We start from the raw sequence: 23,450 nt of genomic DNA on the forward strand, positions 1-23,450 counted from the left end.
ATTTAAAATTTAATTTGGATGTTTGGATTTGATGGTGTTCCTCTTATTTTCATATCATTGCTTCATTTACTTCAACTGTGTGTTAATACAACTTAGTCTATGCAGGAGAGACGAGCAAGTTAGTCTAAGATTTTAATTGGTCGTTCAGCATCCACAGTCACAGTGATGTGAAATATGAGTCAAGTAGCCACAGCAATGTCATTAAAGTGCTGCATGATGCTGTTGAGACATGGATTGAGTCCTGAGGTTCTAACTAGATGTTGCAGCGGAGGCAAAACTCTACACATGTAGAACACTGACAGACAAATTCGATATATTGTACAAAGGAGACCCATTTGAGTTGCTGTCATGGCTCATTGGTAACCTGTTGGCATCATTTGTAGAGTGCTAGTGTTTGTGTGGATCCTTGCCTTTGAAAAAAAAAAAAAAAAAAAACCTCTAGCTCTTGTTGATAAAGAGGATTTGTTTGTGTTTTGACATGGTTATATATTTACTTAGTATCGATCTACCCCTAATGTGTCCTCTCCACTCCCCTCTCAGGGCTGCGTAAACCGTTTCAATGACACAACAAAGATTCTTAGTGGCCAAGTACTTTCTACTAAAAGAACAAACTCTATCAAGAAGCTTCTGCCAGATGAATGAATTAGAGACAAAATGAGGCTAAATGCCATCACTAATTGGTGCCATCTTTAATTTTACTGGATCCATATTGGACCATTAAAGTTGCTCTTTAGCTTAGGTTTTGGTTGAACAATAAAACTGTTTCTTTGTTCGTCAACGTAAAGCAGCTGTTGATTATCACACAGTTAACCCTAGAATATCAGAGGATAAACTGTCATTGTATGAAAGAGTCATTTAATATTTCCTATTAAAATCTCCTTATAACCACCTGTGTAGTTAAGGTTAACTACTTGTTTAGGTTATTGTTAGTAAAATTGTCAATTTTTAGATGCAGGAAATTCAAATGATTATTATTTGGATTCCACTTGGATGGTTTAATTATTATTTTTATTATTATTATTATTTATTTTTTTCTTGAACAGCATGTCTTATTGATTCAATTTATAAAATATTCACAGTTTAAGAACTTATAAAAATTTTGACAGCGCACAATCTGTTTCTTTTTTTTTTTTTCTCTAGTCACTGTTTATAATGTAATCCATCTTTTTCATCAAAACTGTGATAGTGTACTATACTTTATCAATTAAAACATGGATACAACTTTAATTTGATTCCACAATGTTCGGTAAAGCTTGTTTTTATAAACTATCTTATTATTAGTTGTAGTAGTATTACTACTCTGTTTGCCGTTTTTCCCATTAAACAGAAATGTCTCAAAATAAGCTGTTCAGAAATGCACAGATCTCATATACACATGTAATTTATTTCCCATCATTTTACATTCACAGACATAACTATCTGTGTTTATGTGGACTTTGCAATTTTGTGACATGTATATTTGACAGTTTAAGCACAATAAGAAAGATAACTTAGTTTAGTTTTCATGTTATGCTCTGTCACAGCTTTCAGATGTGTGCGCTCAGAAAACTCTAAGTTATACACGATATATATATATATATATATATATATCAAGTTAATTATTATATAGTCTCAGCCTCAGACGTCACACCCACAGACCGTTAGCTAAACATCTGTTGCATATGGGACACAAAAGTGGAAACACTTTCAGGAGTGTCAAAGTCATTATCAGATTGGTTAAATTCTACAGGATTTCCACGAGACTTGTGTGTCGCGTTCTTTAACGTTCCGCCTGTCTGCATTTCCAGCACTGCTAAAATCATAGGGCCCTACTTTTAACATCCTCTAACACTAGAGTAATAATGCTCATGGCATGTTCATGTTATGTAACTTAAATATCACTGTGTTCCATCTTCACACTGGCTTTGTCACTGACTGACTAATGCTCCATGTCAAAGGTGAAGGAGAAACACATCATATACTGTCTGTAGGTTCTTCTGAGCCTTGAGGTGAAGACCACCTGTCTTAATGAGTACAACTGACTCTGACATCCATCATCGACACTGACAGGAAAGCATTTCCCAGGCGTGATGTTCATCTTGTGAGTGAAGGATAGTGGCCTGTAAGGGACAGCAGACTTCATCATGGACCTGTGTGGTTACCACTAAAGTGCTGAGGGATGTGTACTCTCACCCCTGGAACTGTCTTAATGTTTGATGGAGCGAACTGCAGTTGCCCAAAGTTTAAAACTGAAACTTATTGTGACAGTCTTTGCAAGTTTTGATGATTGGCTAGAGGTAAAAAACTGGATAGATCTTCTTACTACTGTGTGACAAAACAGGGCCTGGAATTGGAGCTAAAGCGGTCTGTGCATGTGTTCTTGACAAATGGGGTTCTGGTGCCCAAATGAGCTATACAGGTTTTAGTCTGATGTGATATATTGATCTGTGTCACTGCCCACAATAATTTCTTGTGACTTCAGACAATAAAGGCCTTCTGAAGTGAATCAATGGGTTTGTGTGAATCATTGGGGAGCTTATAGGATATAATTATATTTATAATTATACCATTCGCTGCCATAATAAAGCTTGGAATCAGGCCATTTTTTAATATAACTCTGATTGTGTTCCTTGGATGGCTTGAGGGTGAGTAAATCATTGGGTAATTTTTATTCTGGGGTGAACTATCCCTTTAAGGTAAGAAAATACATTACCACTGGGAGCCTTCAAGACGAAAAGGTTCAAAACCGCAATTTTGACTGATTGTCAACACCTTTCCTTGTATGAACTGAAAAAGATTTAGTCATCAACCATATGCCTTAATTTATGCGTTCATAGCAGATGTGCTAAAATAAGGGTTGAAGAAGCTATCTGGAAACTGTAGCTATGAGCTACTCATAAATTATACATTTCTTTCTTTCTTTCTTTCTTTCTTTTAATAGTTATACTAAAAACATAAATGATAGAATCTGTACAGTGTGACTATAATATATCAGTACTCGTTGGATATATCAGCTACAGAACTACAGTCACATTACTGAAAAAAATAAAATAGTATATATAGTATACACCAATGCTATATCTAATTCATTGTTGAAAAAAACATTTTTCTCTAGCCCCAGTCCTTATGGATCAGCATAGATCTGGTCATAAGCAACAACCCAAGTTAATATAGTAATGCTGTACTCTATATGCAGACATAGAAGAATCTGGCCTGTTGTTTGCCAGCTCTTGCAGAGAGTTGGGTGTTAGTAAGAGAGAGCTCAGTGTATTTGTCAGATGGCACGGGCACGTGGGTTTCGCTGCCCTGCAGATAGCGACCTGGGAGACCCTGATGGGTCTGATTGCCATGCTTTTGGAGGACAGATGGCTTGTGCTGAGGTGATGTGTGTGCGCGTGTGTGGATATGGACTCGCAACAGGGGGATTTAATTCTCTCTGACCCTGATCTCAGTTAAGCAGTCTCCACGTTTTCCCCCTGTCCGAGGTTGTTGGAATCCTGGGGATGACAATGTGTTCTTTGCTACTGTGATATATGTGTTTTTTCTCCTCTGTTCAATCCCAGAGTATTTATGGAGGCCTGTTTTGCCTCTGTTCTTCCCTGCAGCTTCTGGTCAAGGGCAAATTCGCATTTTATCAGACATGAAAATGGAAAAAAAAATCCCTCACATATGTTTTGGGAAATCAGCCTTCACTGCAGAGATTCATCTGTGGCTCTCTTGACTCAGAGATACTGCTGAAGCCAGAGTAAAAGGTTTTGATCAGAATTCACATTCCTGCTTTGGGACAAAATGAAGTGCGGGCCGTGTTTTATTGATGTGCGGGATGAGGAATGAGACTCGTGTCTGGGTTTCTGACCCATCCTGTGACAACCGATGAGAGGAGGTATTCTGAAGTGCCTAATAGAGAAATATTCTAGAGAGAAATATAAAGCTCAAACATACACTACATCCCCCTTTCCTTTCTGTCAATGTCACATATCTGTCTTCAGCCGAGCTGTCATTGTCCACCCATAAAAAACTGGTGCCCTTCACCTGAGTGACCTGTCATTCTGAATACCCACCAGAAGCAGCTCTGATTCCTGTGACAGTTTAACTATACATCAGAGCAGGAGAGAGCTTCATGAGCAGGGAGTGTCTGGACTCCATCACCCAAAGGGCCCCTCATCAGACTCCCACTCACTGCTGATCCTTGTCCAGTCAAACTGAGTAGACTGGACACCTGTCTTAATATGAAGTATGAGACAGACAGAAAGAAGGCTAAAGATGATAGGTAGGGGCCTATGGGTATGGATATGCTGTCCAACACAGAAAGGAGAAAAAAAAAAAAAGCATAGAAAATGAGGGAGATTAAACAGGAGGACTGGAAAGATTTATAGAATAGGATAAATTAATTAGAATAAATTCTAATTCGCAGTTTAGGGAGATGAATGTAATGGAGGCCAGCTAGGAAGCCCACCAACCTCCCATACCATTTGAAGCAAGTTTAAACTCCTCTTGAAACAGTTTGAGTAGGACAGGTTACCATGACCCGGATGAGAGTGAGGTTTATGGAGGCAGGCTGGGAAGAGCTGTGCCACTTCTCTGGCCTGAAAAGGTGCAATAGACTCTGAAGCCAGAGGCTGAAACATCCTTGTTAATTCTTCTGCCTTCCATGCCGGTATACGCTTGTTTGAATCCCATTTGGATTGGTGAAAGCAGGGCTATTTCTATGGACAAAATCACTCTAAATATCTGCTTTTATATTCCACAGAAGAATGGAAGTCATGTATGTTTTAAGGCCATTGATAATGAACAAATGATGACAGAATTTTCTTTGATTCCAGTCAAGTCACAGTCGTTTCTTTCTCTGCATTTTGCCAATAAAAGCGTCAGAAAGTGTCTTAAATGTCTTTCTAAGATGCTCTATCCATTCTGTTCAACAGAGTGTATGTGTGTGTGTGTGTGTGTGTGTGTGAGCATAATATGATGTGCAAGTTCTGTGAGGAGCACCATTCCAAAAATAACTGCAGAGCTGCCAACCTAAATGGCATTTTAGGCATCATAGGCACTCTTCTGATGCAAATGTTGTTTGAAACTGTTGGTAGAAAAATGATGCTGCCTTTTAAAAATTTCATTTGGCTTTAGACTCTTATGCAGCATAGCATGCATCCTTCACAGATAAGGCATTGCCAGAATCCATTTCAATGAGCTCAACTTCAACTTCATCCAAGATGAAAAGTACAACAAACTCAGAGGAAAATGAGAAGTTCAGTCTTTATTCTGTGCTAAAGACTGAAAATATTATTTGCGCTATATTTCACCTGTGTTCTGTATTTACTGATTTATATTGAGAAAAAAAAAAATACATAGAAAGATTACTTCCTTTCTCTCTTCATTTAGAGTCTGCGTATTTCAGATTGACCTCACTGAGATTTTTAAAATAAATTAAAGGGGTAATGAACTGACTTTTTTTTTTTTTTTTTTGGTTTTACAAGATTCAATGTTTTTACATAAAAAATACAATTAAAATAAAAGGTAGTAATAGTAATAGGCTATGTTCTGTCCTGTTTTTAACCCTATTAACGTTTAGGTCAAAAACACATACTGTAAATGCTCAATACATTTCAAATGATCTGTAATAACAGACAAAGCAATATAAAAACATTCACTCACACTTGTGTGTTGAGACATTAATGTTAGATCCAGTTTAGTTGGCACAGCAATGTCTTTCAGCTTTATTCTTTACCAATGGTTCTTCACATAGTAGACGGGGCTAAACAGGCAGCAAGGCAGTGTTTAGCCACACTATTACATCATAGAGTGACATTCCACAAGCTGTTGTTTTGGCAAACTGCCTTCAATATAAGCTGCTTTTTAGACTAATAAGAACGTTTTGAGTTCTGAAACGTACAGAATGTATTTTATAATACAATGCCACAATTTTGGTTTCTCAGTTAATGTCTTCTTGTAAAAATGAAATTAAAGACACTAAATTAAATTTGAGCACATATGCGTGTGTGTGTGTGTGTGTGTGTGTGTGTGTGTGTGTGTGTGTGTGTGTGTGTGTGTGTGTGTGTGTTTATTGCAGTTTCTAGACCTCATTAAACAGCAGAACCATTTTCAACTCAACAATTATATTATATTTTTAGTTTTTAATATATGAAATATAGAAAACAGTTCATTTAAACTAATGGTATTTCACAATAGTACTTATTTGATGTAGTTTTGATCAAATATATGCAGCCTTGGTGTAACAATTTTCTTTCTTTTAAAAGCTAACTCATACTGATCTCAGACTTAAGGACAGTAACTTACATCCTGCATTTGATTTAAAAATAAATAAATACATAAATAGCAAAAAGGACAGTGGAGATTCAACAGGCATGAAAACACACAGACATCCTTGAGACATCTTATATATGAGAATAACCAGTGGGAGAAAATAGAGTGAAAAAAATAAAAGGAGAGAGTATGTTAAGAATATATCATGGTCCAGAAAAAGACATCATCCATCAAAATATGTCTATCTGACAATGGCAGAGTGACAGGAAGTGGAGCAGAAAGAGGACTCCATCAATTACAGCTACAGAGGTTTTTGCTGATAGATGGGGAATATTTTGTCCTTTACAACATCATGCCCCTGAAGCTTATCCTGCTTTTACACAGTGCTGCCAAGACTTAGTCTAATAGAGTCATATATTAAAGACTTACTTATTTGTGCCTCGAGGGCCAAAGATAAAACACCGCAAGGGGTGAAGATTCAACATCTTGCAGTGGCTAATTTTATAACTGTCTATGGAAATTAATTCATAAATTTATGAATCCAATTACATTTGCAGCACAAATTGGTAGAACTGAGTGCAAGTAAGGTCTAACCACCTCTTAACTCAAACATTCTCTCTCACACACACACACACACACACAAACATAAACTTCCTTCTGAACTTGCATGAGAACTTATTAAGAGTTATGCACTGTACTTTCCCTCAGCTTTAGGACTATTTTTTACCGTATGATCCTGCAAGCCTTGCAGTCCTTCTCTTAGGGGTGTCAAATAGATTCTAATTACCTCGGCAGAATTAAATGAACATACGCTAATGGATCATGGGAGGCATAGCCTGGCTCCAAGGATGTGTAACCAATTGCACTCTTCATGGTTCAGAGGGAGTAGAGGAGTCACTTCACACCAGACCTTCTGTATGTATTACCTCACTATATCATTTTAAACCAAATTACACTTGACTGAGTCGGTGAGGATTTTACTCAAAAAGAGAAAGATAGCGAATTTGAGAGACATATGGCAATGCCCTGTATGAGGAAGGGCACTGCAGTTACTAGGTGCCTGGAGATTTTCCCTCCTATGAAATTACTGGGATCTGACTGTGCTTAGGACTACTTGCTTAACCCTTTAAGGCAGGGATTTTGTAGCCATATGGTATGACAGCATATCACGTTACTTCACTTTCTTGGAACTTGAAACAATTAAGAAAATTACCTGAATATCTAGAAGGGCAGACTGCAAAAAAAAAAAAAATAATAATAATAAAACCTTGACATTTGTCTTTTCATGCCGAAAGACGAGACGTTGTCTAAAATTATGCTGTTCAATATTCATAATACATAAGGAATTCATTCATTCATTCATTCATTTAAATGTCAACTTTGACAAAATTTAGAAAATATGAACATTGTCATAACACTGTACCACAATGGATTTGCAGTAATACATGTTATCATGGGCATTTATTCATCCATTCATGTTCGGTCTAATATCATAATTTGATATAGACATGCATCAATCAATCAATCAATCAATCAATCAATCAGTCTAGTCTGCATATTAATCTATCTGTCTAATAATTGTCTTGCAATGTGTATGTGTATTATAACTATAGTTGATTCTCACAAATTGCTTTGTTCCTCTTTTGTTTCACTGGATAAAAGTGCTAAGTGCATAAATGGAAATGGAAAATGCAAGAAAAAGAGTTACCCACTGGCTTTAGAATGAACAAGGAAATATGTAAATGATTATGGTTCTTTCAGTTTGTGTATTATGAAATGTATTTTTTCTAAGGATAACTTTTATTTAATCAGAAGAGAAATGTGAACTTCAGTGCTCCAAACTGCGACTAAAACAGTCACATTTACGACCAAAAATATTAAATTGCGAGTGTAGTTTTTGCTTATGTCGCCACTCGCGACTATTGTATATACATGTTATTACTTAAAAATTGGCATGTAATCCCTTTTTCCTTATTGTTTTGCAATCACATCTTTTTTTGTTTGTGTATTAAACTGAGATTATGTGCATCAAAGGTTTAATGAAAAAAAAAAGAGTTTCAAACAGTCTTCATTGCTGCCACACAGCAGCCTTGTCACACACCTGCTAAACACAGCTCAATTGTGCAGCGTGAGAGAGAGAGAGATCACGGAGACGTGCAAAAGTGAAAGTACAGAAAAGCACAGTCAGTTGAGTGGATATTGGCAATATTGTTAACAATTCTCGGTTATAATCATTACTAAAATGCTTCTCCTTATCGAGATTTTCTGTTAATGCGTGAACCTCATATTATTTAAAGCGCACTTGCCGTCCAGTAAAAAAAAAAAAAAAGTGCTTCGTTACTTTAAAAAAACAACAACAACTAAGTATCAGCTTTAAAATAATTCATAATTAATAACGAAATACAAACAATAAAAACTGTTTTGTTATTGCCACTGTTTAATGCGGCAGGTGCGGTCGCTTTAGCGCCTCAGTTCAAGCGGCAATTAAACCCATTTAATCATTCTCTTTAATAATGTAAAGTACATAATGATCATGAACTAACATCAAAATATAGGCTATTTTATATAAGAGAACCTACAGTACAACTTATTGAAATGTTTAATGTAAAAGCTCATTCAGTTTTTCAAATGGCTCAAAATGTGTAAAGCTTAAACATTGCAACGTAATATATATTGACCTCAGAATAACCATTCAGTGCCCATAAACTCATCAGTCAGCTAGAAAAATAATTATAAAGAGGCATTTTGGTATGCACTTCATTTTAATATTTATTCTGTTGTCTACATGATTCAACTCCTATAAAATTACATTTTACTAATTAAGAAAAACAGACTGAAAGTATGAAAGACACACCCTTAAAAATAAAGCTACTTAAAATATTCTTCACAGTGATGCCATAGAAGATCCATTTTTGGTTCCAGTAAGAGCCATTCAGTCAAAGGTCATTTTAGTTATATATTATTATAACTTTTTATCATCTGAAGAACCCTCTTTCACCACCAATAACCTTTTTTGAAACATTTATGAAGCCATTTAGACAAAAAAAAAAAAAAAAAAAAAGTTATTCAATGGCATCATGAAGCACCTTTATTTTTAAGAGTGTGTTATCATTTAAACGATGCATTGAGGAGGAGCCCACACTACAGTTAGTGGCTAACTGATTTTTATGGTCCATGGTATTGGTACAGATTATGTGTAATAAACAATGCATGACTGTATATTTCAAGTTGGAAAATACATTTAGTTCCCACTTTAAGTGAGCCTTAGTCCCCAGGTCACCTACAAGATGGATTAAAATGCTGATAAAGTCAAGAAAAGATGAGACATAAACACATGACAGTATGAAAAAAAAGAAAAGAAAAAAAGACAGCCCCTCACTGACGACTACTGCGCACAAACAAAACCAAACACAAAATTAAGCCCAGGCCTGGTACTCTCTCGTCCTTCACCGTCGTTACTCCTCCTCTTCATACTTCCGATCTCCTCTGTGGGACTCGAGACCGGTGAGTGGCGCAGGTGTCGCTCATTTCCAAATCACTCCACCGTCCTCGCTCCGTTCCCACGGCTCTCAGCCCCGCAACACTCTTCACACAGCGTTTCCAGGAATTCTGGGAATTCACTACACAGAGGTGCCCACTATAAAAAGAGAGAAACAAGGAAAGATTGTGGGACATTATAGATGGCCTGTAAGCTGCAGGAGTCCTCACTTGTATGGACCTCGAATGACTTCAGGAGAGCAGTCAACCAAGAGCACTCATTTAAAATGCATGCAGTTCACTATAATGCGGGGCTTTACAATGAATAATGCAATTTGATTAGTGAACCGGGCTTTCGTTTCATTGTGCTTTGAGTTACTACTGAATTATATATCCCTTTCTCTATGGATATTTAAGGAATATATAGTGTAGTCCGGATAAATAGCTGCCCACTGCTCTGGGTGTGTGTTCACTTCTACAGAATATCTGATTGTTAAGTTACAGAATTTGAACATTTTCCTGCAATATCATAACCTTTTATACAGCATAAAATCAGCAGCGCTGATGGTAGAAAATACACTTTCTCAACAGCACAATTCTCACTAAATAAAGAACAGATGGCGTTTTCACCACACATCAGACAGACTCCCTGATAATTACACGCGCTCATTTTAATCAGTGTGCTTCTGTGTTTTGTGCAGTAGGTGTGCTGGAGCACTATTTTCTGTTGCTCCATCGCCTGACACATCTTAATAAAACCAATGTTTATTGCTTTCATTTGTTTGAAGCAAGTATCGCAAGTACAGTATTTTCAGTTACATTTTAGATGCTGCTTATATTTAAAATTATGGAATCTCTATGGATGCTTGTTTCCACCGCAGGATAAAAATAAATAAATACATAAAGATAGTAAAAATCTTTTTCATAATTGTGACCTATAAAGTAATAATTGTGAAATAAAAACATACATAGAGAGATATAAACTCTTAATGCAAGGGATAACATCAGATTTGTAATTCCTTTTTAATCTGATATTGGAAATAAGCTCCATACAGAACATCTCTACTATAGTCGCAACAGACTTACAAAGATGTTGGTCCAGATTGTCCTAGTCGTGAAGGAGCATTGTGATAGAGTGACTCAATTGCAACTTGACAGATTGACTATTTTGCAACTGAGTCAGGGAAGATGGCGTGCTGTAACTCTGAAATGTAAATAACAAACAGGAAGGCTCAGAAACACTCACGGCTAGACAATTACCATAAGTGGCGTAATTCTTTATGAAACAAGCCACAGGAACAGCATAGCTGGTGCTTTTATTTCTTCAAAAAATATCTGAAGTTCACTGAAAGTCATAAATAATATAAATCATGCAGTCTGACATCCTGCAAGCGTATCATCAGAATAGGACCTCGGGCTGATGGCACAGTTCTACATTAAGTCCAAAGTGACAGACTGGATCCAGTTGTTTGCTCAGAGCCAGTGGCATAAAGCATTTGATTAAACATTTTATATAAACATTCACCAAATATTGCGCCAGATTGCTGTTTATGTAATCTCAATAAAAGGCAGCAAAAAAAAAAAAAAAAAAAAGAAGTCAGGATTGAGTATTGGTCAGAGTCATTTGGAGTGTGATCAGTAACACAGCTGTTATTGTATAACCAATGTGTTAATACATGCAGCTTTCACTAGATGCACAATCTGAATGCAATCCAAAGCTTTAAATAGAGGTTTGCTTTGGTAAATAAACCCACTGAGCTTTCTCCTGATATCAGTGATGAATCATATTAGGTGTATCATTTATGGAAATAATAAACGAATGTAAGGCTAACCCACTCAGTCATTATAGTTGGTGGACTACAAAGGTCTGTTTAATGATTTTTCATGCATTGTGATGGGTCGTGAAGAATAAAAATATCTTCATATGAAATGTAAGAAACACATAGAGATATAAATAAATGTTTTCATTTAAACTGATATATTTATTTTTTTTTGATCGTGAGCATCTTTCTCCCAGTATCTGTGTGTGAAACAATCAACTGCTGCTGACAGGCTTAAAAACAAGGGCTTTGTTTACTTGTTAAGGCTTGAAATACACAGATAAAGAAACTAAGCTGCAATGTCAAACAAACCCTTTAAGGCATCTTTTAATCAAACAGACAGAAAAGGGATGTCTTTTAAGGCCAAGTGTTTATAGCTTTGTTTGCTTGACACTGCACATGATTAAAATAATCTACAAGACATGATTTATTCACGTACATCAGTGCTGAAACATAAACGCACATACAATAAAATATTTTTTTTTTTTTTTTGATGGATTTCATAGTAACTCGTCAGTGATTTTGTAACAATCCTCTAATCATCTATCATAATTAAAGTGTGTGTGTGTGTGTGTGATCTTGTTTTTGTGACATATCAGGACACAATGAAATGGGTATGACACAGGTATTAAAAGGACAGGGTGACTTATGAGGACATATAACTCCATACAGAAAGTCTTTTTGAGAAAGTAAAAATGCACAAAGTTTCCTGTGAGGGTAAGGGTTAGGTGTAGGGTTGGTGTAGGCCCATAGAATGTTTCTACAGTATAAAAACCATTATGCCTATGGGATGTCCCCACTTTTTACAAAAACAAACGTGTGTGTGTGTGTGTGTGTGTGAGAGTGTGTGAATGGTGGTGGGCGTGCTTGCTTTCTTAATACAAAATGATACATTGTGCTAGATGTTGTTTTTCCATGGACTTTCATGGAACTTCCAAGAGTCAATAGGATGCAGAAGCACCATAAACATAAAACATTTATTAAACATTTTCTGAAGCCATACATTATAAATACATAGTAAACGGTGACAGAAGTCTAAATTCATTATATAATTTGGGCTATTAATCATTGTGACCATATTTTTGAGTCAGTGAAATAAACTGGACAGTTGAAAGAACTGTTCTTTTACAAAACAGTCATTACTACTTCTTTCAAAAACAAAAGAACTAAGGAAGATTTTAAAAATAATATTTTATCTTCCACAGAAAAAAAAAGTCAAACATGTCTGTAGCAGAATGATAGAAACTGCAGAAATGATGACATTATCTAGTTGTGACTACTCATATTATGTTCTAATGTATCCATGCATCACATATGTTGTAGTCAAAGTCCCTTTACAGACATGTCTTTGAGCACCTACTTATGTAAGTAAGCAGACACTTTTTTCCAGGGTGACTAAGAGTTCACTTATTTTAGAGTCTGTCCCTGCTGTGCTCAGCTATAATGGTTCCAGTTTCTTCCGGTCGATAGACTCAGCTTTGGCCACAATTACTTCCCCCAGGTTTGATCTTTTTTTATTATTTTTTATTTTATTTTTTTTTTAGAATAATTATCCCAGAATAAATTTGTATGGGTGCTGTATCATCTCAACTGCAGATTGAGGTCTAGTGTGAATGCAGTGATCGGAGTTGATGGACTGAGGTTAATTTCCCATCAGCCCTAATGGCGGTCATTATAACCAGCACCTGCACCTTAGAGATGCTTTACCAGACTTCATTACCGCTCTTTTGACGTCATTCTCAAACAAAAGAAATTGACCAATAAAGTCTCAAATAAAATTCCTGGTATGGTGCACGTGCATGACATGACCTCAACTGAGCTAATCCAGAATGTTTATCTCACGTCTCCTTCTTTAAAAAAAATCATATTTCATCAGAGAGCCAAAGGGATTATCTTCCTGACAGTGAGCACAATTAAACACTATCACCATCAGCCTGTCAGAATATGGCTTTCTTTTTCTTCATTCATTCTTTCTCTTGCTGCCTTTGCATATTTTGATTAAAAAAACATTAGTTAATGATTGCTGAATGCATATATTAAAGAGGATTTGGCATTAAAGACAAGTTTTGACAATGTGGCTGTTATTATGTCATTATAAAATCAGAGGGTGTCATCACAAAGAAATTAAATCAATGTTGTTGTTGTTGTTTTTTTTTTTGTTGTTGTTTTTTTTCCACAAATGTTCACTTGGATATGACATAGTTATTACTATCAATACCAAGGACTGAACTCACTCCATTTCTAGTGGATGTTAGTGTGTCCTGACTGAAACTTTATTTATTAAACTAACCGATAGCTCTTCTAGAAGTACCAGTCACTGTCAGTACAGGAAGTCACTGCATATTTCAGAAACTTTCCAATAAATGTTTGATACACATTTACTCTCATGTCATTCAAAACTTGTATGTCTTTTTCAGTGGAATGTAAAAGATTATTTTTTTATTTTTTTAAGAACCTTCATAAATATTTTCAGCTCCCATTGATTTCCATTGGAAGGACAAAATACAGTGAAGTCAGTGGGATGCAGTGGTTACCAGTTTGTTCTTCAAAGTGAACTTAAATCTTCATTGAATCTCCTCTTGTCGTCCAAAAAAGAAAGCAATCCATGCACTCATGGGCTGTCTAGAAGTACCAGGTCATCAAGAAAACTAAATCTCTAGAAAACTTGACAGTTGACAGAAACTTGACAGAAATGTTTACACTCTTAATTGTTAAGTCTACTTAAGATTTAGCTACAATGTGATACAACGTGTTTTCAATCCATGCTTTAACACATTAAAATCGAATGGACAAGTAGTTTTTGATACTGTATATGTACAGTGTGTGTGTGTGTGTGTGTGTGTGTGTGTGTGTGTGTGTGTATATATATATATATATATATATATATATATATATATATATATATATATATATATATATATATACTGTATGATTAATCCCACTGTAAGCTTTTTAAATATACATTTATGTTGCAATCATTTTCCAATTAATGTACAAACATCATAAAGACAGTGTATTTTATAACATATTGTTTAATTGTATTATGCCACTGTCTTCACAAATAAAGTGTCTAGAGTCATGAAATGATTATGTCTAGTCATCAGCTGTAATTTCGGCCTGTTGTTTTTATTCAAGGCCTTTTTTTATTGTATTTTTATTTTATTGCATTTTTTTTATGCAGGCCACTAATCACTTTTCAACGGTCAATATAATCTAAACAACCCTGCATTGACAGCGACAAATAGAAGGAAGTAAATAATATTTGGATGGTGTAATATCGTAATACAATGTTATTAATCAATATATTAAGACAACCTATGCTACTTAAATGACTAAAAATCCTATAGATCATGAGAAATGATTATTCACCACAGTGAATATGATGATGCGATGACACATTCAATCACACAGCTTCACCTAATGATTTTTTGTTATTGTTGTTGTTGTTGTTGTTGTATAATTTATTATTTGAATAAGAGAGCAATGGCAACAAAATTTGGTTAATCAAAAAATGGTTTTAATCATTATATAATAGATTGGATAGATTGGACAGAAATAACAACACAAGTAAAAGGCATTGCCTAGCAATGTACAATTAACAGAAGCAGCAATAAAAAGAACACGATAATACAGACATTATATAGGTGGGTAAATCTGACTGGCTGGCGCTTATAGTTATAAATGCAATGTGGTTTGTTCTGGTTTTCTAAACAATTTTTGGTAACACTTTAGAATAAGGTTCCATTAGTTAATGTTAGTTAACTACTTTCGTTAACATGAACTAAGCAAGAACAATCCTTCTACAGCATTTATAAGTCTTTGTTCATGTTAATTTCAACATTTACTAATGCATTATTTAAATCAAAAGTTGTGCTTGTTAACATTAGTTAATGCACTGTGAATTACCATGAACTAACAATGAATAACTGTATTTTCATTAACTAACATTAACGAAGATGAATAAATGCAGTAATAAATGTATTATTCATTGTTTGTTCATGTTAATTAATACATTAACTAACATTAACTAATGGAACCTTATTCTAAAGTGTTACCCAATTTTTAACTAGGGGATTGTACATTACACAATTTTGGCAAAAGTCAGTGACTGGGAGACTTGGATGTTTTATTGGAAATCTGGCATGCACATTTGAATAACAGCCATGGGTAAAAATTACACCATGGTGGTTCTAGTGTTGATGGAATGGACACTATGAGGCCAGGTGGGGCCCAAGTGGGACAGCCCAAAGTGTGGGATGAGTGTGGGCTGGCCCAGAGTGGGTCCCAAATGGTGCCAGTTGTTGGCCCATAACATGCCCACAGTATGTCCACACTGTAGGCTGGGTGTGGGCATATTGTGGGCACAGTGGGGGAAGTTTGGGAATATGGTGTGGGCACATTCTTTGATATATATATATGAGACAAAAAAACATGCACATCATTTTTTATTTATTTATTTATTCATTTTTGCACCAATATCTTGAATTTTGGGGCAGAACTGTCTTTATGGAGTTGTTGTCCTGCATCAACTGTATGAAATGTCAGATAACGTACAGGTCTGGTGGCGGGGCTTGTGTAATATTTTAATTGCTTTAGTTTTTCATAACTAATTAAGTTAACACATTAAACTGACAGCCCTAACACACACACACACACACAAACAAACATATATATGATATATTTATACATACATACATATATATATATATATATATATATATATATATATATATATATATATATATATATATATATATATATATATATATATATATATATATATATATATATAATGAACAACAGAGATTAGATATTGCGAAACTTCTGATTAATCCTAGATATTACTTTATACTCGTATCCTTTATGCTGCTGTCTTTCTCTGCTGAGATTTATCTGTATGGTTTATGGTTGCCTACACCATCCATCCTCTTACAGGCACAGGCCAGAATAAAAGGTACATAAAAGATTACATGTCTGTGTTACATTACATTCCTGAGGTTAGATTTGGTTGATTGCTTGGGCCAAAGCTGTGCTTGTTTTTTCACACAATATTTTAATCCTTTGTTAACTTGGTGTATTAAAGGTATCGTTCACCCCCCCCCCCCCAAAAAAAAAAAAAAAATATATATATATATATATATATATATATTTTTCATACGTGAACAAGGAAATATTTGATCATCAGTGTTCATGATGATCTTTTCTGTGGAATGAAATTGAATTGCATTAAATATGTTAAATATGTAACTGTAACTTCTGCTTGTCCATTCTACAAAATAAACAAATCAATCAATCAATCAATCAATCAATCAATCAATGGTCTTTCATCCCGAGAGACATGTTAGCCATTATTTATTATTTATTTTTTATTCAATATTTTTACTGCTCTTCTCCACTAAACTACCCTGTTATGGTGTGTTTGTTCTCGGTTTACTTTACTGCTCCCCCAGAAGTCTTAACTGTCATCGTAGACTGCGTTGGGGATTGTTGCTAGTGTATAATTGTACAGCTGACACTGCTGTGGTGACATCAGTGTGAGCGCCCTTTTCTTCCATACATCCTGCTGAGGTGTGTTAGGGATACATTTGGAAGTGTTTTAGCAACAGCAGCTAGCTGTGAGCCTGGCAAGATCTTTTTGTCACTGTCGCTCAGGCTTCTGATCTCTCCAAAGTATTTGGAGGGGTGACCTACATTTCTGCAAACGGCTCTCGCTGGCTTCACCATTTAATACAGCAAAGGATTAGTGAGGGTCTTACTTTGAACAACACACCAGGAACGGCATCAATCCTTGTTGAATGTTCCGGAGTGTCTTTCCCAACACTAATACAAAACCGTCCACATCATGTGGCCAAGTATTAATATAATACTTTGGTCTGTAAAGAGAAAATAACATCACATTAAGCTTTATAAGAACCGGAAGCAGGTGTCAAGATTGTGTCTAACTGTATATAGACACATAAAAAAAATAAAAAAATAAAATAAAATAACTAAAATAACTAATAAGCATTTGTTATGCTCCTGACTCTTTTATACCTGTGACGTCTGCAGCAGAACACATTGGTGAAGATGCACACTCAAAAAAAAAAAAAAAAAAAAACATAAAAAAGATTAATAATAATAATAATAATAATAATAATAATAATAATAATAATAATAAAGTAATTATTCAGAAAAGTGCAGAATTTACATGGTGGTTGACTGTTCCATTTTTATTGTTAGCAATTTAGTGCAACTTTCATGCTAAATGCCTTGAATTCAGGATTGTATTATGGTGTACCATGCTGTTCAATACAATTTAATTTCAATACTTTTTAAGATGTCATTTTCAGATGTTTCCTGCCAAACCAAATGAAGCCTTGTACATTCTTTTTGAAGTCTGTGACCCCCTGCCCCCCACATACATAATCAATTTAGTTCTGCCATTTTTTAAGAACTATTTGACATTAACTACATATCGAGACTACTTAGGAAATATCAATCGTTCAATCACTTTTTTTTTTTTTTTTTTTTTTTTTGTGAATGAGGCCGCTGCATTTTAAATTATTGGAGGCACTTCTGGTTTGAAAAAGATATGCTCAAAAAGACTGAAACACATTACTTTAAAAAAAATTCTGACTGAATTAGCTGTACATTTCCCTTCTTTTTCTATTTTCAGAAGTCAATGTAATGCTTGGTATTTTAACGTGATGGGATATAACAATGATACCAACATAAGAATACTTTTCAGTTCACTGCATTCTCTTCCTCCTAATTATTTTCTTCTCCCCAAACCCCCCAAACCCCCTGTTCTTTACTGTTTGGAAGAAGAAGAAAAAAAGACAACCTATACTTTGCATTTTTGGTCTGCTTTTCCCATTCTATTTATGATATATTCCATGAATAATTATCTGACATGCACTGAGAATCACAAAACATTTTTTCAGCCCTGACAATTCTTTCCAGTGTTTTCACAGAGACACTTTAAAATGGAATTGTTATGTAATATAGACATATATTACAACAATGACTTTTAAATTTCCTTTTGGAGAAAATAATGTCACCTCATTGACATTGCTTATTATTGTGTTCATAGAGCAAACCTTCTGCTGATTGTCTGCTGCTTTACAAAAGTTATTATTATTATTCACACAAAGCATCATGGGACACAGGAAAAGGGTGGATAGTATACAATAGTAATTTAAGATAAATTAAAGGAATTTTAATGTACCATCTTAATATATATATATATATATATATATATATATATATATATATATATATATATATATATATATATATATATATATATATATATATATATATATATATATATATAATTTTGAATAAAAGCTCCAGTTTCCAGTTTAAAATAGCAAACTAACATGTTTAAATAATTATTTCAAATTTACCTTTCCCTAAATCCCCAAATAATTGCTGTCAAATAAAACTTTTTCCAGCCCTTCCATTTTCCCTTTTTTTGCAAGTATTATTTAATAAATGATCATTTTAGTTTTGAATAGTCAAAGTTACAGCATCAACATTTATTTCAAAGTCATTTACGGTTCTTTCTATATCGATTCAGTCTAGAGATAAAGTGCCCTCACTTATACAGTCATTATAAAGTCCATGCAGAGAGACAGGCTAAGAAGTGGTTTTGAAGAATACCTTGTGAATGGACGGGTTCACAGATCGCAGACACGCAAAAGTGGACGAGGTGCAGTATGCACCAGGTGTGCCTCATCACACTGCCAGCAATATTCTATTTGATACCGGATGAGACTGGATCAGGCCTGGCTGTTTCGAGAAATGATTTCATCATCTGCATGCATATCTTGTAGCACTTTTTACATTTCTATTAAGGTTACTTGTAATGCTGTACTCACAGAATTCCTCTGACTTCTTTTCCCTCTTTGTCATGATGATGTTCTGTATGTGACCATGGCCGCGGGTTATCCAGTCGAGCTACAGTAGTGATGCTTTCCTGGGCTTTGTAATCCCTCTCCCACAGCAAGACCCTTCTGTGTAGGCATGACCAACTGGATCTGTCCCTCTATCAAAAAGCCACAGTGGCTAGCCCTGCTTCCCTTGCTCCTCATCCTATTTGTCCAGAGCTGTCTGGGACCCGGCCCTAAGCGGGTGTATGAGGAAAGTGCCTTTGCCATGGGCCAGAATCGGAAATCCAAGACCGGGCAAAGGAACAGAATTGATACCCCTGAGGCTTTTCCGGGTCTTGCTAATGGGTTTAAGACAGTTGGCTAATTTGTCAACCTGTTTGTGATTTTGTGCACATTGACAAGCCTGTTAAAGGTTGGCACACTTACTGTAAGCCGATCGGAGCAATGGGGATTATTTAAAAAGTCTTTAGGAAATGTTTGTAGCTGCATGTTGTCACTTTGATGTAGTGTCGCCTCAAATAAGAAGTGATTTTGTCAAACAATGCCTAAAGACAAATCACCATTTAACGAGAAGGCACTGCCCTCCTTTAGCAATCTGAATGTCAATTTTGATTAGAATCTAGCTTTTATCCACATGGAGAACCCTGCAAAAAGATGCCATCAAGCCAATGGACCCTTCACCCATTGGAAATTACGGGCATCTCTACATTCAACTTTGAATGAGTATCTAAATTGCATCAATTAACATGGAAGTAACCTCAACCTTTTTCTATAAAGATGGTCGAATGACCCTATTAGTGTCTAAAAAGTAACCTTGAACTATCTTCTTTGCCTTAACAGCATGTCTCTTGCACCCAAAGTGGTGCCTTTTTTATTCTTTCTTCACAATGATGACTTTATAGAAAGGCTATAGGGACAGACAGGGTCCCGAGGTAAATAATGAGCGGGTTTTGAGGGCAGCCATTAGTGCCCTTAACATGAAGTAACCAAGGCATGCCATTAAGAGTCTCTTTTTAGAATTCTGTGCTCTGCCTATTCGGATGTCAAGTGCAGCGATTCTTTTATGTACATGTGTTTGTGAGTGGAAGGTAATGTGTCAAAAAAACAACAACCTTAAATTAGATTAAAAAAAAAAAAAAAAAGTTTTAATCAAATGGCCCATGGATGTACAGGTATATGAGAAATAAAAGAATTGTGAAAAAAATTAAAAATAAAATGAAATATTGAAAGAATGAATATTTATAAGCAATGAATTACTTCAGAATAACACCTTTAAAAGCTTTTTGAGATTTCTTCTAAATGCATTTGTGTGTGTTTGTGTGTCACTAGGGTTCCTGAGTACAGGTGACCAGGCAGCCAAAGGGAATTATGGGCTGTTGGACCAGATCCAAGCACTCCGGTGGATCAAAGAGAATATCCTGGCTTTCAAAGGCGACCCGAAAAGGGTGACTATATTTGGATCAGGAGCTGGGGCGTCCTGTGTTAGCTTGCTGACCCTGTCACACTATTCAGAAGGTAAAAAGCATTCTGTAATTGACAATTAGATATAGTACTGTGTTATCTGGCCGTTCTTTGGGAACCAGTTTCTGACCAAATTGGGTAATTGTGAGATTAAATGAAAATTAAATGTAGTCACAATGTTATATATGTAAAGCTGCTTATGTGAAATATTAAGTCGCAATTGTGAATTGCATTATGAAACGTTTCAATTATGAGATAAAATGTCATTGACGAAAAAGTCACAGTCACAATCACCAAAAAAAATGAATATTTTGTCATCATTTAAGAAGACATTTTGAAGAATGTTGAAGAACCAAACAGTTGTTGGTCACCAGTGACTTCCATAGAAGTACTGTTTGATTACCAGCATTCCTCAAAGTATCTTCTTTTGTGTTTAACGTGAGAAATAAACTCTTACAGTTTTGGAACGACATGAGGTGAACTCTCCCTTTAAGACCATTTTCATCGTTCAGCATTTGTTTTTTTTTTGTTTTATAGTTTGTTTTTTTTTGTTTTTTGCTACATAGTGCACTTTTCCCTTAATTTCATTTAGGCATATATGAAAAAGTCATTTGAATTCAGATGTACACCAGAACAATCGTCAAGTGATCTTGGCTTGATTTAAGACAAACTCTAGAAAGATATGTATCTGGAAAGATAGCAATCTGACCCAGCGGATGAACGAACCGATATCTTTCTGCATGATTTCTGCTGCATGAAGGACAGCACTGTTTGTTTGGCTAACAGAATAAATCAGTTAACCTGAGCAAAGATGAGGCAGAATCAGTGTACTAGCACATCACTGCAATGCATAATCAATATGCCCGCTTTTTATCTGAAAATACCTTCTAATTGCGAAACAGGTCTAGTGAAGCACTGCTGTCCTGATGTCGCCTTAATTTACGTCCAGACTCATAAATAAATATAAGTAATGATTAGAAAGAACGCTGCAAGCCTGCTAAACTGTTGTCCTGCTACGAGACCAGTTGCATTTGAATAATATGACTTGCATCAACAAATTGTGGTCCATTTAGATGTTGCCTTGTAAAAGCAAACTAAAAAAATTGTAATTAAAATAAAAACTATTTTAATCCCTGTTCTAGGACAAAAAGCAAATAAATAAACAAATCAATAACTGATTCTTGTAAAGTGGGCCAAAGCAGGGTACAAAAAATTTTAATGGATAAATAAATGAAATACAAATTTGACTAAGCTACTGAGCTATGCTTTGATGCAACCTCCCAACTTTTTTTTTTTTTTTTATCAAATGAAGCTTTTCACCTTGGACTGTGAAATATCATTTCAATATTAACTTTAACAGCAATCAAGATGTTTTGAAATGTTGCAAAAAAAAAAAAAAAAAAAAATGTTCTATGGAGCATTCTCATGTTAGCAGACAGATTACTCTTTCAAGTTTAACAAACATTAAAAAAAAAAAAAAAAAAAAAAAAAAAAAAAAAAAACACATTAGGATGTGAATATGAATAATTGAACCCTTCTCTGTGGACACACTGTAGTGAGAAGACAATAAGTGCCATAACATTGATATAATAATGATACAATTAAATTGAAGTGAATAATTGTGTTAAACACATTTTTATTGATCCCCCATATCATTATTATTTTTTTTAATCCCCCATAACATTTACAACTGTACAATTTTTAAACTTATTAGCAGTTTCCACTGCCGGACATATTTTGTCCTATGTCTAAAGAATCAGTGAAATACAGATCTGAGCATGCCCTAAATTACAATTATGAGAAAATAAACTGTGATTATGTTCCATTTTGTTTCTCTTTGTCTCTCTCTCTCTGATTCAAAATTCATTTTCCAAACCATTATTATCTACATTTACAACAAACATACAATCCCCTCTTTTCTCTTTCCTGATATATTGAAAGATCTTTTATGAACCAAAAGCCCTTGGTTCCAGTGTGCCTGGCTGCATGTCATTTTCATTGCAACAACCCCTACAAGGCATTCATCTGGAACTCAATTGTCCCACTATAAAAATAGATTTTACATTCAATGTCCAGTCTGGGTAGATAGCAGACGAAATCTAGTAATGGATCAAATGACCTCTGGCTACAGTTACTCTAACACTAACACAACACCAAATAAGGAAGTGCCATATTTGATCAAAATAACAGGACAAGATGTACAGTTCCCTCCTGGTGTTCTGTCTGAAAGGTCGGCCATGATTTATGAATGAATTACATAATGTAAATTGTAAAATAAGCAGAAGGGCATTTAATTTCACTTGCTGCCCCTGCTGTTTTCCTGAGCCCTTGTCTTCAGGCACTCTAGTGTTATATCTAATGTAAAATTGTTCAGAAGCCACTCAAAATGCATTAAATGTGCCTGGCAAAGCCATCATGCATTTGGGTTTGGGTTTGGACTTCCTTTAACTAGTTTAAAACATATTATGAGTAATGTGTCTTTGTTTTATGGGAAGGGTCTGCTAAGCTCCATTGTCTGGGCATTGATATTGATATTTTTAATGGCTTGTACATTAGAAAGCTCTTGACAGTAGTGCCG

The 23,450-nt window shown here is 35.2% G+C and overlaps 1 protein-coding gene across 1 annotated transcript in view; it reads left to right on the forward strand.

Annotated features, from left to right (window-relative positions):
• Positions 1-23,450, forward strand: part of nlgn4xa (neuroligin 4 X-linked a) — a 101,165-nt gene that overhangs the window by 56,253 nt on the left and 21,462 nt on the right. Inside the window, exon 4 of the mRNA XM_052544760.1 lies at positions 20,741-20,926. Coding sequence (XP_052400720.1) covers positions 20,741-20,926 — 186 coding nt within the window. The remainder of the gene's footprint in view (positions 1-20,740; positions 20,927-23,450) is intronic.

This window comes from Carassius gibelio, chromosome B1, assembly GCF_023724105.1.
Source record: "Carassius gibelio isolate Cgi1373 ecotype wild population from Czech Republic chromosome B1, carGib1.2-hapl.c, whole genome shotgun sequence".
In the NCBI taxonomy this organism is placed as follows: domain Eukaryota; kingdom Metazoa; phylum Chordata; class Actinopteri; order Cypriniformes; family Cyprinidae; genus Carassius; species Carassius gibelio.